Below are 16,328 nucleotides of genomic sequence, written 5' to 3'. Positions count from 1 at the left end.
GTCCTCGGCATCTGCTTAACAAACAGCGACACAGACCCATTGCTCAACACCTCAGCCTCTCTGCTTTTCCTTACTGAAAAGCCACCAGCCCCAACGCGCTAGGAAATACTGACCAGGGCCAGCAGTGTATCCACAAAGAAAGAAAAAATGAACAAGTGTATGAACTGTTTGTATCTCTCTCCACACACACCCCCTCCCCAGGGCAGATCTCTGTCTCATAATGACATCTGTAAAAAGACTGGATCGTCCCACACCCTGGTACCTTGCTGTAATAGCAATATGGGGTACTTCTCACCAGACCATAACCCAGATACAAGAAGCCGTAATAATCTGGAATCTTGAAAATCTGGCCAGGATACATTTTTAAAAAATGTACCAACACAAAACAAAAAGAGTTCAAAAATCATTTAGAAAAAAAATGACAAATTTCCTAATGATGGCCCATTTGACAAAAAGAACAGAACAGTTACAAGACACATAGGTGCCAAAACTCTACAGCTATGATAGTCTTAGGAGAAATGCAATTAAACTAGAGCATTAACGTTAATAAAGAATAACCTTTAACATAGAGGCATTCCCAGTGACTTGAAAATCCTCTGAAAGTATCTGCAGTGCTCAGCAGAGTGAAAGGACTAGGGTTCCACCCCCCCACACACACACACACCTGATCCACATGCCTCACTCCAGGAAAAAAGAGCAATAATCATCAGGGCTTTCCCTGAAAACCTGGCTACTATGGGAAAACTGTGCCTTCAAGAAAGAGGCTTAAGTATGTGCAAGCTGACAATGTCTGCATCCCCAAGGCTAGGGTGTGTAGCATGGATTCAGTGTGTCAAGACCCCAGAAGCATGCACATGTGGGTCAGAGAACTTGGTTAGGGTAGTGGAAGGCTGACATTTAAGGTTAGAAAAGGGTTTGCACAAAATCCAGTAACTAGGAAGGAAGTAGCAGCTAAAATAAAACCAATGGGTGGACTATAGGAGGAAATAATACGAAGCGATAAGACAAAGAAAAATGTCAACATTATAAGCAGAACACAGGAAAATCAGCAGCGTTGATATCTAAGGACGTTAGAAAGAAACCCACTTAGATACTGAGAGAAAAGGTGAATATTAACTTTAAACCCAAAATCAAATCAGAGAATAGATCAAATGTGAGGATCTAAAGAATGTTTCCACCACAAAGGCACAGCCAGAAGGAGGGGCACTATCCTTGCTGGACAGCGAGGTCTCTGAGGTCAGGGGCAGACTTTCATTGGGTCCGGCCAGACGGCTCCCACAGTGGCTCAGCACATACATGTCTGCTGACGAATGAATGCATGAGTTCACACTGTCCCTGCTCAAAAGGAAAAATCCAATCACTGTAATGAGAATAAATTATAATGAACTGCTGTGGCCCCTGTTGAGGGGTATTATTAAGTTGTAAGACAACTCGGGGCTACATTTCCACTCACTTAAGAAGCGCTAAAATGTAAAGCCCACGTTTTCACAGGGAAGACGTTCAGTTTCTTGCCAAAATGTAGTGATTTCTACCAGATGAAGCTGGCTGGGCAGCTCTCCAGCAGTGTAAACAATAGTTCATATCTTAAATGTGAATCCATAGACTCTATCAGAGTCAGAAATTACATTAAAATAGAGGTGATTTCTTTTTTCCATTTTCAAATCTGCGCATGACGTAGAAAAGGAGTTGCTAAGTATGAGAGGTATTGATGCATGGGACTTTTTTTTTAATATTCATGGTTTGACATTTTGAGATCTTGTGTAGGAGAAGTAAGTGGGAGGCTAGAGAAAGGCAGAAATCAAGTGAACAAACTTCAGGGGCTGAAAAATCAACTATGATCTCAACAGGAGGACAATAAAAAAAAAAAAAGGAAAACGTCAACCACAAAGTAGGACGCCTACAATGAGTTAAACGGCATTTCAGTAAAATCTTACTGATTTTTAAATTTAATTTTTGAATGGGTAATAAATTGTTATTCAAAAATCAACAAATATAAAAGGTAAACACTGAAGTCTCCCTACAACTCCTGTTCCCGCACCCCCCCACCCAGTTCCCACTCCCGCCATCTCCACCGGTCCTGTAGGGAAAGTGCTGTGGGTGCTTCCCTGAGTTTCTGCCCCTTTACGTTTCTTTCTGTTTCTTTACGCAACACAGACACACACAGCTATAAACTTTTATTGTCCTTTCTAACGCAAAAGTGTGTGTGTATGTGTGTGCATTGCTTTACACTTTGCTTTTTTCACATAGCGATGTATCTGGAAGAGCTTTAGTACCTTTGTTTCACTGCTACAGATTTTATTTAGCCAGGCCCCTACAGGTAGGCCTTCAGGTGGTTTCTTCAAACGTTCTCTTCAACCAATGCTGTAATATATTAATACCTTGTTAAGTCATCTTGCCCAAGTGTGAGTCTATCTGAATGATAAATTCCCAGAAGTAGAATTACTGATTCAATAGGTCCATGCATCTTTAATACTGATCGATACTGCCAAATTGCCCACTTCCAGGGCTGTACCAGTGGATGCTCCCACCAGGAATGCATGCCAGTACCTGCTTCCTCATAAAATTGCCAATAGTGTGTTATAAAATGTATTAATTTCTGCAAACCTGACAGGAGAAAACGGTACCTCCGTGTGATTTTAAATGGCATTTATCTTATCATGAATGAGGTTGGGCATCTTTTTGTTCATATCCTTCGACTAATTTTTAATTGGGTTGTTCTTTTTCTTAAGCATTTCTAGAAGCTTTTCATATGTTAGGAAGGTTGGCCCTATGCTGTGATGTGGGCTATAAGTGTTTTTTCCTAGAGCTGACAGTTAACAGTTTGGTGATGCTGGAGCCCTAACTGTCCTGTAGAAAGCAGGATAGAGACAGCACAGGAAGGCAGAGAGCGTCACCGCACGGGAGATGCGCAGGAATATACTGTGATTTTTGCTTATGGTATTCAGGGCCATCAAAAGGTGTTTTTGCTAATGTAGACTCACTTCTCCATCTTTTCTTTATTTACTTCCAGATTTTGAGTCACATTTAAAGGCTCTTCCTACTCCAAGGCTAGAAAGGAATTTCCTCATTTTTCTTCCTTCTATGGTACATTATTTTTTTTTACATCTTTATTGGAGTCTAATTGCTTTACAGTGGTCTGTTAGTTTCTGCTTTATAACAAAGTGAATCAGCTATACATATACATATATCCCCACGTCTCCTCCCTCTTGCATCTCCCTCCCACCCTTCCTATCCCACCCCTCTAGGTGGTCACAAAGCACCAAGCTGATCTCCCTGTGCTATGCGGCTGCTTCCCACTAGCTATCTATTTTACATTTGGTAGTGTAGATATGTCCATGCCACTCTCTCACTTTCTCACAACTTACCCTTCCCCCTCCCCATATCCTCAAGTCCATTCTCTAGTAGGTCTGTGTCTTTATTCCTGTCTTACCCCTAGGTTCTTCATGACCTTTTTTTTTTCTTAGATTCCATATATATGTTAGCATACGGTATTTGTTTTTCTCTTTTTGACTTACTTCATTCTGTATGACAGACTCTAGGTCCATCCACCTCATTACAAATAACTCAATTTCGTTTCTTTTTATGGCTGAGTAATATTCCATTGTATATATGTGCCACTCTTCTTTATCCATTCATCTGTTGATGGACACTTAGGTTGCTTCCATGTCCTGGCTATTGTAAATAGAGCTGCAATGAATATTGTGGTACATGACTCTTTTTGAATTATGGTTTTCTCAGGGTATATGCCCAGTAGTGGGATTGCTGGGTCATATGGTAGTTCTATTTTTAGTTTTTTAAGGAACCTCCATACTGTTCTCCACAGTGGCTGTATCAATTTACATTCCCACCAACAGTGCAAGAGGGTTCCCTTTTCTCCACACCCTCTCCAGCATTTATTGTTTGTGGATTTTTTGATGATGGCTATTCTGACCGGTGTGAGATGATACCTCATTGTAGTTTTTATTTGCATTTCTCTAATGATTAATGATGTTGAGCATCCTTTCATGTGTTTGTTGGCAATCTGTATATCTTCTTTGGAGAAAGGTCTATTTAGGTCTTCAGCCCATTTTTGGATTGGGTTGTTTGTTTTTTTGATATTGAGCTGCATGAGCTGCTTGTAAATTTTGGAGATTAATCCTTTGTCAGTTGCTTCATCAGCAAATATTTTCTCCCATTCTGAGGGTTGTCTTTTCATCTTGTTTATGGTTTCCTTTGCTGTGCAAAAGCTTTGAAGTTTCATTCGGTCCCATTTGTTTATTTTTGTTTTTATTTCCATTACTCTAGGCAGTGGGTCAAAAAGGATCTTGCTGTGATTTATGTCATAGAGTGTTCTGCCTGTGTTTTCCTCTAAGAGTTTGATAGTGTCTGGCCTTACATTTAGGTCTTTAGTCCATTTTGAGTTTATTTTTGTGTATGGTGTTAGGGAGTGTTCTAATGTCATTCTTTTACATGTCCCTGTCCAGTTTTCCCAGCACCACTTACTGAAGAGGCTGTCTTTTCTCCACTGTATATTCTTGCCTCCTTTATCAAAGATAAGGTGACCATACGTGCGTGGGTTTATCTCTGGGCTTTCTATCCTGTTCCATTGATCTATATTTCTGTTTTTGTGCCAGCATCTATGGTATATTTTTAAATATATATTTAAACATATGATCCATATGGAATTTTTCCTGGAGGTATAGTAAAAGGTATGCTCTAATTTTATTTTTTTTCCAGATGACTACCTAGTTGTCCCCAAATCATTTATTCAGTAGTCTATCTCTACTCCTCCTATATGAGATGATACTTTTAAAATATATTAAATTCCTTTATGAGTCTGGCTCTGTTCTAAGGCCTTTCTATTCTGTTGTACTGGTCTGTCTATTCACACGCCAGTACCACATTGTTTTAATCATTGCAGTTTTATAAAAAAAAATTAGATGACATATTTAATCATGAGACACAAAGAGTATTATCCTAAAAAGGCATGATGACTGAGGACACAAGAATGTTTATCAAAGTAAACTTCTGGTCCTGGGAGAAAAAGAAAATGTGAAAATGTATGTAATCCTAATAGCAAAGATAAATATATAATTACCAAATCTAGAAAACTATAGTAATCAAGCCCTTCTGGATATCATTTTAGATGTTTATTTTGGAAGCTGCTAAAACTCCAATACAGAAGCACACACTTGCGTCACGCACAGAGAAGTACAACTTGAATACCACACACTCATGATGCTTTGCTCCAGCAGTGACCTGCTCTTCATGCAAAATTGCTTCTTACAGAGTACTTACCAACTTACAAGTCCAAATATGCTTATATTCTTTTAAATAATTCATCACATCCAAACACATGGCATTGTTTCAGCAATTCACAAGCAACACCTTCTCTTTCCTAGTGTAGAAAATGTTTTTGTCAAAGTAAAAAGCTCTCTATCACCGCCTCAGGAGCTAAAGCTGAGGCATCCAGAATGCTCTAGACACTTATGCCCCACTCCTCCTATCATCTCCTGGGGCCGCCCCTGGAGCTCCCCATCCAGCAGCTCAGGAGGACAAACACGCTGTGCTCTCAGTAACTCAGAAGCCCTGGTCATTGGTGCCAAGCAGTGTACTTGGATCACATGAAAAAGAAAAAAGAATCAAGTGGAATTTCAAGTGATGCTAGCAAAATGTATCAACCACGTTACTTAATTATTCCCTTCCTTCGCAAAAACTAACATTTTTAAAGGACCACTTTGATCATTTTCTCCCGTTTAAACACCTTCACTTACTCATACATTAGACTTTCTGTCCTTTGCACTGTGCTAGGCACTGAGGTTAAGAAAAAGAATACAACGTGCCGCCTGCCCTCGAGGAGCAACGCCAGCGTGGATGGCTACAAGCGCCAGGCATTAGGGAGACACAGACGGGGCCGGTGAGCAAGATGGGGAGCAGGACGGGATTCCAGGGGTCCCCGCAGCTGGCATCGGGGAGGAAGCCCTGTCACAGGAGACGTCATGACCCGGGCCAGCAGCTCAGGATATCAAGCAAATGGCCCTGTGGACAGTGGGCAGTGGATGCCATCAAAGAGTGTTCTTCACACCTACGCACTCCTCCATCAGTTGTCCGTGGTGGCCTTTTATCTTGTCCGCATCCCTCCTTGAAGGCAAGGATGGGTCTGGACGTAGCCATTACTGGTGATTAGACAGCAAGTGGTACACAGCAGACCCTCGAGGAACATCCGTGTGCTACAGCATCTGACAACACGGTGCACCTCGGCACCTCCCACCCTTCGCCAGTGAAACACTCGAATGACCTCCAGGGGAGGACCTGACAGTCTTCCCTTGCTCCATCCTACAGCTTTACCTTCCCTTCTCTTCTGCGTGAAGCCCTCACCACCATCACATCATCCCACCTCCTGTTTCCTGGATCCTGACTGTAAGCTCCTAGCCTCCTGCCTCTGTCCAGGGCCTTGCTCGGCCTCACATACCAAACACTCTTTCTCCCTCAAGACACCTCTCAAATTTCACCCCACTGGGCCCTTTTCACCAAGACGTGTACTGAGAGCTTAGAAGTGTTCAGCGTACTCTTTGAACGCAGAAGAGTGTGTGCACAGGCTCTGTGCCAGCCCCCTCTCACGCAAGCCTCTCTACACACCACTGATGGGTACGTCTTCCTCAACTGTTCCTTCAGTCATATCAGTTCCCTTCTAAAAAATTCTTAATCTGGCTTCCCTGGTGGTGCAGTGGTTGAGAGTCCGCCTGCTGATGCAGGGGACGCGGGTTCGTGCCCCGGTCCAGGAGGATCCCACATGCCACAGAGCGGCTGGGCCCGTGAGCCATGCCTGCTGAGCCTGCGCGCCCGGAGCCTGTGCTCCGCAACGGGAGAGGCCACAGCAGTGAGAGGTCCGCGTACCGCAAAAAAAAAAAAAAAAAGTTCTCACTCATTCCCATCCCTCAGCTAACCACCCAGTCACTAGCCCATCCTCACCAGCCTGGACAGGACCTTTGGTCATGCTCTCAACCCCTGCGTGGCCCTGGGTAGCTCGTCCTCCTCGGGGCTGGCCCTCCCACTCCACTCACCTCCAGATGCCTGCAAGGTTGTCCAGTCAGGGACGTGGGAAGAGAGGATCCTGTGAAGGTGCTGTTAATTACCCCGTTCCCTCTCTCCACCCAAACCCTTCTCAGCACCCACACCCGCTCTTCCCACCGTTCTCTCTGAGGACAAGGTCCCCTTGCTGTGCCAAGCCTTCTCGTGCCCTCTACATTCCATCCCTCCCAGCTTCTCTAAGGTTCTGTTGTGTTCTCTTTTTTCCGACTCTTCAAACTCCTTTTCCTCAACAAATAAACACTCTGCAGCCAGTCCTACGTTGGAAAAAGCCAGCTCTTCTCTCCCTGTAGATACGGAGCGACGTCTCCCCTTTCCTTCTCTGAGGACCGAAGCGCCACACAGATGCGTCCCTGCCGACTCCTCAGCCCCTGAAGATGGCTCCCCGCCTCCGCCGCTCCACTCGGAAGCCCTGGACAGAGGTCGCTGGCGGCACCCTGGCTGCCTCTGTCTCGAGGTTCTTCTTCCAAATTCCACGGCACGTTCGTTCTGGCCCGTTTCACCTCCACGCTCGTGCACCACTCCTTCTCGGGGCTTCCATGGCTCCTTCTCTTCTGTCAGCTCGGACTCCTGTCCTTCTCTCACTCCCCCTGTTTGTTTCAGGTTCCCATTCAGAACCATGGCTTCAACGCCTACCTGGAGAGTCACAAACCTAATAATCAGTTCCCTCTGCAGGGTTCCAGAGCCCTCCTGTCACTCATCAGACTTGGGGGAGCACCTACACCGCCCCACACGACTGCTTCTTAGCCGACTCCATCAAAGCCCTCCCAGTCTCGTAAAGCATCTGCAGACTCTCAGTGGGGGACACATAGCCCCAGGGCTTTAGACACCATGACTATAGTCTTTATTCTCCGGTCTTGGTCCATCAACCCTCTGATTTCCAGACTGACTTACCCAACCGCCTCCTCACCATCTCCACTAAACTGTGCAGCAGGCATCTCAGACTTGGCACAGCCAAGCGCGACGCCTGGTCCCTGGCGGCCCCCTTGCCAGCTCCCCCCGCTGGGCGCAGTTCCACCTCGCAGCCCGCACTCTGGCTAAAGCCCCGGGCCCTGTTCTTGGTCCTTGCTTCCCCTTATTCCAAGCAGCCCACCCGCCCGCTCGTCTGACGTGTTCTAACACCTCCCGAAGGTACGGGGTTCCACGGATTCCACTTCCGTCACCATCGCCCTAGTCCAAGCCACCAGTGTCTCTTGTCCTGGCTACCGTGGTGGCCTTCGGGTCCTCCGTTTCCACCTCAGACCCTAGATTCACTCACCACACTGCAGCCAGAATGAACTTCTGAGATCACAGATCACATGTCAGCCACCTGCTTAGAACCTTCCAGGACCTGCCCCTTGCACGGGGAGTAAACTGCAAATTTTACAAAGCCCTAACCTGGCCCGTGTGCCTCGTGGTCTTCGTTCCACAGGTACGGCGTTCCCCTGGGCTCAAGCCCCAGCATCGAGGCCCTCGCTCGGTTCCTTTGGGTCTCCCTCGGCCTGGGCCGCTCCTTCTCTAACACGTGCAGTTTAACCTCCTCTACCCAGAGAGACCCTCACAGACCGCTCAAACCTGCCAACTCTTATGGCACTTGATCTTCCTGACGGTTGACACTCTTGGTTTGTATGCCTGATCGCTCAGCGTCTCCACCGTGGCACATCGGCACCGACGACGCTCGGCCCAGAGTAGGGGCTCAGTGCCGACCCCTCTTTTCTCAGCACCCAGCCACCACACGCAGCCCAAGCCCCCCGTCAGGAGCCGAGTGGCCCTCCGCCCTCACCTCACCCAGCCGCCCGCTCTGTTAGCACTGGCCGCCGTCCGCCCTGACTCGGGCTGCCTCCGTGTGCTGGCTGCCTGGCGCAGGCCCACCTCTTCTCACCTGGGGGCGTCCGCCACAGGCCCGAGCCCTCTGTCTCCGTCGCCCACGAGCCCGGCTCCACCACGGAAGGTGGGCTTACTGCCTTCCTACCTTACCTCTTCCGTAGAGTCCTTCAAAGGGTAACTGTGAGGCCCTCAGCATTGGTCCAGAAGAATCCTCTGAGCCTCGCCAGCCTCCCTCCCCAGGCCTCGCCCCACCTACCTCCTGAGAGCAGCCTCCGATGTGCCTCCCCTGGCCAGAAAGGCTTTCCCCAGAACCCGGCTCCCCCCAGCCCTGGCTGGAAGCACCCTCCACCACAAGACCCAGCGCATCTCCTCTGGAACCTTTCTGGGGCCCTCGGAGGAGACGGGGCTCAGCTCCGGGTCCCAGAGCGTCTGCACCGCCTCCTCCGGGAACCTGCTTGTCAGCTGGCCTGTCTCTGTCCTCAGCCGTGCGCTCTTACCAGAGTGGCTCTTTCTCACCCACGGTGGAATCCTGGCTCCTCAGGACAAGGGCCAAGGCCAAGGATGCTTTCGATGAGTGGCCTTCAATTTCTGAGTTCCTTGAAGGCAGACACCACGTTATTGTTCATTTCAGTTCATCTTTGAATTTTCAACACAAATATCTGAGCTCCTTCCATATATGTGTCCACCACCTTTACAAGCTCAGGGATGTAACCAAGGAAGAGAAGCCCCTGCCCTCAGGCTGGCACCAAGCTTGCCTTCTGCGCAGGGAAGACAGGCAGATAAACAAGTAGGCCAGTAAATGAGCACAAGAATTCCAGAAAGTGGTAAATGCTACAAATAAAATCAGAGTGCTAGGCGTCCTCTGCTTCCTTTGTAAGATTTGAGCAATTCTATCACTGTGGAGTTTTCCCTTAGACAGACGTAGATCACCTGAAGACGCGTGATTTACATTTTAAAAGGAAATTAAAATGTTTTGAATTAAAACTAAGAGTTCTGGCCTTCCCTGGTGGCGCAGTGGTTGAGAGTCCGCCTGCCGATGCAGGGGACACGGGTTCGTGCCCCGGTCCGGGAAGATCCCACATGCCGCGGAGCGGCTGGACCCGTGAGCCATGGCCACTGAGCCTGCGCGTCCGGAGCCTGTGCTCCGCAACGAGAGAGGCCACAGCGGTGGGAGGCCCGCGTACCGAAAAAAAAAAAAAATAAGAGTTCTCCTTTTAAGACAGAAATATTCCTTTCTCATGAAAATTATAGTTTCTTTCCCTCTCTGACCTCATGAGCTGTGTTTAAACAAACAAAAACTAACAATGTATTAACTGGTAAAATGTTCACCACACCAAGTTTAACCTGCTTTATCGTAAACGAAATCTCGTAATCATCTAGCACACTGCATTGTGTGTGTGTGTGTGTGTGTGTGTGTGTGATTAGGACTTTTAAGATCTACTCTCTTAGCCACTTTCAAATATGAAGTACAGTCTTAATAACTACAGTCACCATGCTCCGTTACCATCACTTATTTATCTATCGCATTGCATTCATTTTTCTTAATGGGGTAGAAAAAGTTTGAGATGCAGAAATTACCTAAAGTTAATATATCAGGTTGACACTGTAGAAGACACCATCTTCTTCTGTTTCCACCATTGCTCATTTAAATTTTTAGGGATTATCTTTGTTCATGGAAGCTTTTTGAAATTAAAAGAGGAATTTCATGAAATTAAAATTAATGAATCTAAATAGTTCCACCCGGTTTAAACAGTTTGCCCTTTGGATTTAAGCCCTGATTACTCCAGCCAAAACAGACGTAGGCACCTCCACTACGCCTGGTCATTCCATGACCTGCACCCTGGCCTGGCAGGAAGAGTTCATAGCCTTCCTTTGCTGGTTATCTTGGTAGGTATCCTATCTATATTTCAGGTCCTTTGAGGGACTAGTTCTTATCATTTGCATCTCCCTAAAATGATTTGCACTGAATAGGTCCTCAATAATTACCTGTTAGTTGGTTATTAATTGAGTTATACCCAGTTTGGTTGCTGTGTTGTTGGCCTTGCACGCCTCTGCAGTCCCAGTCTCAACAGATCCATAAAAACAGGTTCAACGTGAAGTCCAGTGTAGCTTCTATACGGTAGACACATTTGCTCTTAAAAGGGATCATATTTATCTCAATTTGCTCAAGTGTTGGCCACACGGTATTTTAAGTCTCAAGAAACAAAGCAAGAGTGGACAGTGATGGATGCGGAGTATATTTAAAGTCTAGGATTCCTAGACACATACACATTTTCTGTTTGGAATATTTGAGAAATATACAAATTGTGTGAAGAAGTATTGAATATTTGCCGCCTGCGCTAACAAATCTCTCCTAGCTCATTTTTCTTGCTGTCTCTGATCTCTCATTGACCAACAGTTTTCTCTACTAGAGCACTCCGCATCATTCGGAGCAGCCAACTGGTGAAACACACAGTAGCAGAGCGGTGGGAGCATTCGTGAGAGGGAGAGAAAGACAATGACCTTCATTTAACTTCTGGATGTCCTTAAGGCAGGGTTCCCGACTCAACTGGTAAAGTCCTTGCCCCCTAGGTATATTTCCTGCACTTCCCGCCAGGGCACCAAGTGTACTCAAGGTAAGCTCTTTCCTCCGGAAGACCGAATGCAGCTCCTATTGGCCTATCGAAGCACAACTTTTTGGCTTTCCTTTCCTGTGTGTATGTGCGTGTGTACACACACACACACACACACACACACACCGCTGCCAAGTGGACTTCTCAGTTCGCTCTGGGAGGATTTGGGCTCTCCCTGCACGGGGCTTGCTTTCTATTCCAACCAGCAACAACTCTCAGAGCAGTAAAGTGCTCGAGCCCAGTGCCTGAGGACAAGCTCAGAGGTCAGCAATGAAAGGTAGACGGCGGATGGGGTGAAGTCAGCAACACCCTGACAGGGATGTAGAGTGACCACTGACCCTTCCAGCACTGGCATCAATGCTGCACCTGCTTCTAGGAGCGCTCTTCTCCTGGTGGGTGACGTCCTCTTAGACCGCAGCCCGGCTAGGGCAGCGCCTGGCAAGTGGCAGTGGCTCTTAGTAAGTGTTTGCTCCGTGCGCTACTGAGCGAACCAGTGAATCTGTGTGAGCCAAAATGCAGAGCCAAAGTGGACAGGAATGGAAGGAGGATACGATACTTTTAAAACACAATTTGCCCTTTGATGCTGATAAAAAGCAGGCATTCCTACAAACAACAGTTGGACACAGCAGCCTTTACGTGACAACTTGCTTGTTAGACCTAGAGGAGATCAAACTGAAAGGGAAGAAAAGGGAATAAACATGCACCAATCACGACACATCTGTATACACTTGGGCTTTCTTTCATTCTTATAGAATTCCAAAGTTTTCTCAAAAAGACTCATTTTTATTGACAAATATCAAAAAAAGTCTGCCAAGCTTCAGGTACTTCAGCCATTCACACAAATGTGGCTTGTCACGCAGCCACAGACGGAAACAGAGTCCCCCAACGTGAAGGATACAGGGTCAGAGCAGAAACTGGCAATGGTCCTTAAAGTCGCCATCTAGCCTTTTTCCACTTTTGCAGTGACGTGGGTCTAATAATAGATTTTGCTTAAAAGAACCTTAGTATTTACTACCTTAGTAACATCCCAAAGAAGATTTTTATAACCTCTGGTTCCTATTCAAACCCCAAGCTACCACTCAGTGACTTGGTTAGAGAAAAAAAGACAGAGAAAAAAAGACAAACAAAAAACCCAACAACTCCTGAGTCTATTATCACTGGGCTTCTCCCTGTGGGAACTCCCCACGGGGGCGAGGGAGGTGGGAAATGGGGTCACATGGCCCTCTTCTCTGGGCCCTCTGTCCCTCCAAACGGAAAGCCTGCTAGGGATTCCCCTAGGACGTCTCCATCCCACCTGAGCTGTTCATCTTTATTCTTCTCCCCAGTATCCCTCACAACCTGCCCCACCCTAGACAAACAGCAGTAACAACCTACAGACAGAAACTTCATTTTAGGAAAACCCCTGCACAGCTGGTCTCCCTAGCACAGCCTTCTTACCAAAACGTTCATATGCAAAAGATGTGGCAGCCTCTGACCCGCACCCTCACTTCTCCTACCCCACCAGCTGCCAACTGTAAAGAGTGGATGTTTATTTTATACAGAAGGAAATCACTAGTGCAGGAGGAGGGGGGCAGACGGGAGCCCCAATGCTAGGCCCCGGACTGACCCGACACAAGTCAGAGCTGGTTGGGAGCTCCGTCCTCTCCCGCATCCTTCATTCAGTTCACAGCCACCAGGCTCCATTCCTAACACATCCAAGGGCAGCTGGCGAGGCCGCTCCTGCCCAGACCATGCCCTTCCTGAGCCGCAACATCTCTGAATTAATCAACACCCGCAGGTGGGGCCCGAGGGAGGCAGACCCCTGGGAGCTGCTGTGCGGGTCAGACTGCGGGAGGCTACAGGATGGAGGGGTCAGCTGCGAGTCCAGGGCCCACGCCCCGATGTCCTATCAGGTCCACCGGCAAATATGAGCAGAGACAGCCTCCAGCGGCTCCAGACAGCCAGCAAGCGAGAGGCCGCTGGACCACGCGGCCCCCTCCGACTGAACCTCGCCAGGGAGGCGGGATCTCGGGGCGGGGCGGGGCTGGGCGGGGAGGGGTTGGGGGGTGCCGGGCCGCACCGTACACGCTCGCACGCCCAGGGGCTGCACCCCAAAGGCGCCCTGCGGGCGGTGAGCCCAGACAAGTTCCGGCCGCGAGGAGGGGTTAGACCCCGGGTACCCAGGAGGCGCGGGCCGGCCGGGACTGGGGAGTGAGCGGCGGATGGGAGACGGAAGCCGCAACAGCAACCCTGGAAGAGTCTGCCTGGAGAAGGCGCCGCGGAAACGCGGTTCCCCGGCGAGAAGCAGACAAAGGCTCGGGTGCGCACGCGGTGGACGGTGGCGCTGGAGCCCCGCGCCTAGGGCCTCGAGGGGCCGCGCCCGCCCCAGCTAGCGCCGAAGTCGCCCGGTGTTCCGCGGGCGCGACCTCCCTCCCCGCCCCGCCCCAGGTCTCCGGTCCTCACCTCGCTCGCCCTCCATCCAAGACAACGGCGACCCCCTCCTCTGTGCACTCGGCGCCTCTTCCCTTAACATCTCCCGCCTCCTGCCTTCTAGCAAATATCTGCCTTGACGATTCTGCTCAGTCTTGTCCCCCTCCCCCGTGACACGCCTTCTGCCACCCCTGCTCCAGCGCGCTCTCAGCCCCGATCCCGGGGCTGGGGAGGCGGAGTGGCCGTGATCCCGGGGTGGGGGCTGGGGGGGGGCCGGGAGTCCGATCCGGCGGCACCTTTCTCCTCCACCCTCTCGCCCCATTGTCCTTCCCGTTACCAACCCGACCACCAGCTAACCACCAGGATCTAGAGAAAGTGGACTCTCGGCGGAGGCGCACCCACTTCCACGCGGCTAGTCCACGCTCTGGAACAGGGTCACTGCGGGGTGCGGGGACAGAGCATCCAGGCGCCGACACCCAGCCCGGGGAACCGCGAGTGCCTTCACGTTTGGGAGCGCGGGGTCCCGGGGCCCTGGCCTGCCCTCCCCTAGCCTGGGGACGCAGCGGGCGGGACCCCAAGAGGAAAGAAGCGCCTCGACTCCAGCCTAGGGGCCGCAGGCTAAAGAGAGAAGTCTGGCGGCAGTGGCCACAGAGTTGAGAGTATAAAGACGTGCAGGGCAAGCGTGGCCAGAAACAGCACCGGGACCCCGAGGCGGGCAGCAGGTCCTGTTGTAAACGCTCGGCTCTCGCCGCTCTCCCGGTCACCCTTCCCCCGCACGCACGCGGAGCCTGGGAAACCCCGGTGTCCCGCCGCTGGCCGAGCCCCCCGCCCCTCCAGAGAAGCCCGCGGGCCGCCAAACTCCCCGGGCACACGCACCCTGCCGGCCGCCCACCGCGGGGAAGGTGGAACCAGGCACTTACTGGGGCTCAGGAAACACTCCGTCAGCCTTCGGAAGCAGCCCGCATTATTAGAAGGTCCATCTTCCATGTCGGAACCGAAAAGCAGCGGGGACGCGGCGGCGAGGGCGGCGCCGGCGCCTCGCGGCCACCGCGGAGTTCGGCCGCCGCCGCCGAGGCTGGGACCGGGGCCGGGGCCGGGGCAGCCCCCGCCGGCGCCCGAGAAGCCGTGGGAGCCCGCGCGGAGGACCGCCGGGCCGAGCGGGAGCCGGGGCGGCGGCGGCGGCCGGGGCCCGGCGCGAGCTGGCAGCAGCAAGCCCTGGAGCGCAGGGGAGAGGAAGAGCCGCCGCCGCCCGCCGCCTCGGTGACTACTGCCGGGGGGGACGCTCAAGGGAGCTGCCTCTTGTCCTCCTCCTCCGCCGCCGCCAGCATCGCCGCCGCCGCCGCCGCCGCCGCCGCGCCCTCCCTTCCTGGGAGACGCACGGGGAAGTGAAAGGCAGATGAGGAGGGGAGAAGAGAAGGAGGGGGCGGAGGGGGCGGCGGCCAGAAGTAAAAGGAAGACGGAGTGGAGGAGCGGACAGGGGAGGAGAAGGCGGGCGCGGAGGGAGCGCGGGCTGCGACCCAGCCGCCGCGCGCAGGCAGGGCTCCGGGGCCCCCCGCGGGGCTGGCGCGGCCTGCGGACGAGGGGGGAGGGCGCGGGGGCACGGCGCGCTCGGCCCGGCCGCGACCAGGCTACTCGGGGGCCGGGCCCCGGACCGCCGCGCTCCCCCCGCCGGCTGCGCTGCCCCCGGGCTCCGGGCGGAGTTTGCCGGGGCCGGGCTCGTCCCCGGCCGCGGGCAGGGGGGCCTGGGGGCGGGGAACGAGCGGCTCCACGGGGCCGACCATGGCCCTCCTCCGCGGGCCGCCGGTGGGGGCCGGCCGCGGGCAGGAGAGGAGCGCGGCGGGCCGGGACTCGGCGGGCTCCGCCCCCTCAGAACCAGCCCTCCGGGGCCACTCGGCCCAACCGTCAATCTAGCCCTTCTCTCCCTCTCGGCCCGGTCTTCACGTCGTGTTCCGCGCTGGGGGTGGGAGGACCTGGGGCGTGCTCCGGGCCGGGGCGAGGGGCTGCGGAGCAAGCGTGGCGTGGTGTGTGCGCGCTCCGCTGGCGGAGCCTCCGCGACTGCTCGAAAGCAGCGGAGAGAAGCGCCGCAGTGCCGCTGCCCGTGAAGGCTGCAGCGGCTGCAGAAGACGCCCACTGGCGGAGCCGGCGCTCCCCACGCCGCCACCGCCCGCGCCCACGTAGCGCGCCCCGCAGCTTCTCGGCCTCACCGCACCAGGCACCGCACCCCGGCGGCCCTGTGCTAACAGTGCGCCCCAGGCCCGGGAGGAAGGACCGAGAAACGCTGCGTCTCTGCGAGGCGTTCTCAAAGCCTAGTGTTCCGCATTCGGTACCCGCCGCCCTGCAGCCGCTCCAGCTGGGCACTGCTGGGCGAGCCACGTCGGCCTGTTCCGTGCCCGAGCCCGGGAGCCCTACTGATGGCTGGCCAGCAGCTCCAAC

The 16,328-nt window shown here is 51.9% G+C and overlaps 1 protein-coding gene across 1 annotated transcript in view; it reads right to left on the bottom strand.

Moving 5' to 3' along the window:
• The window catches only part of PDE10A (phosphodiesterase 10A), a 299,066-nt gene extending 283,390 nt beyond the window's left edge, over nt 1-15,676 (bottom strand). Inside the window, 2 exon segments of the mRNA XM_060115412.1 lie at nt 14,816-15,238; nt 15,241-15,676. Of these exon segments, the coding sequence (XP_059971395.1) occupies nt 14,816-15,238; nt 15,241-15,676 (859 nt within the window).
• Nucleotides 15,677-16,328: the final 652 nt, after the last annotated feature.

The sequence above is a fragment of the Mesoplodon densirostris genome, chromosome 12, assembly GCF_025265405.1.
Source record: "Mesoplodon densirostris isolate mMesDen1 chromosome 12, mMesDen1 primary haplotype, whole genome shotgun sequence".
Taxonomy (NCBI): Eukaryota; Metazoa; Chordata; class Mammalia; order Artiodactyla; family Ziphiidae; genus Mesoplodon; species Mesoplodon densirostris.
The sequence above is the reverse complement of the archived record's forward strand: the minus strand, read 5'-3'. Positions and strand labels throughout refer to the sequence as shown.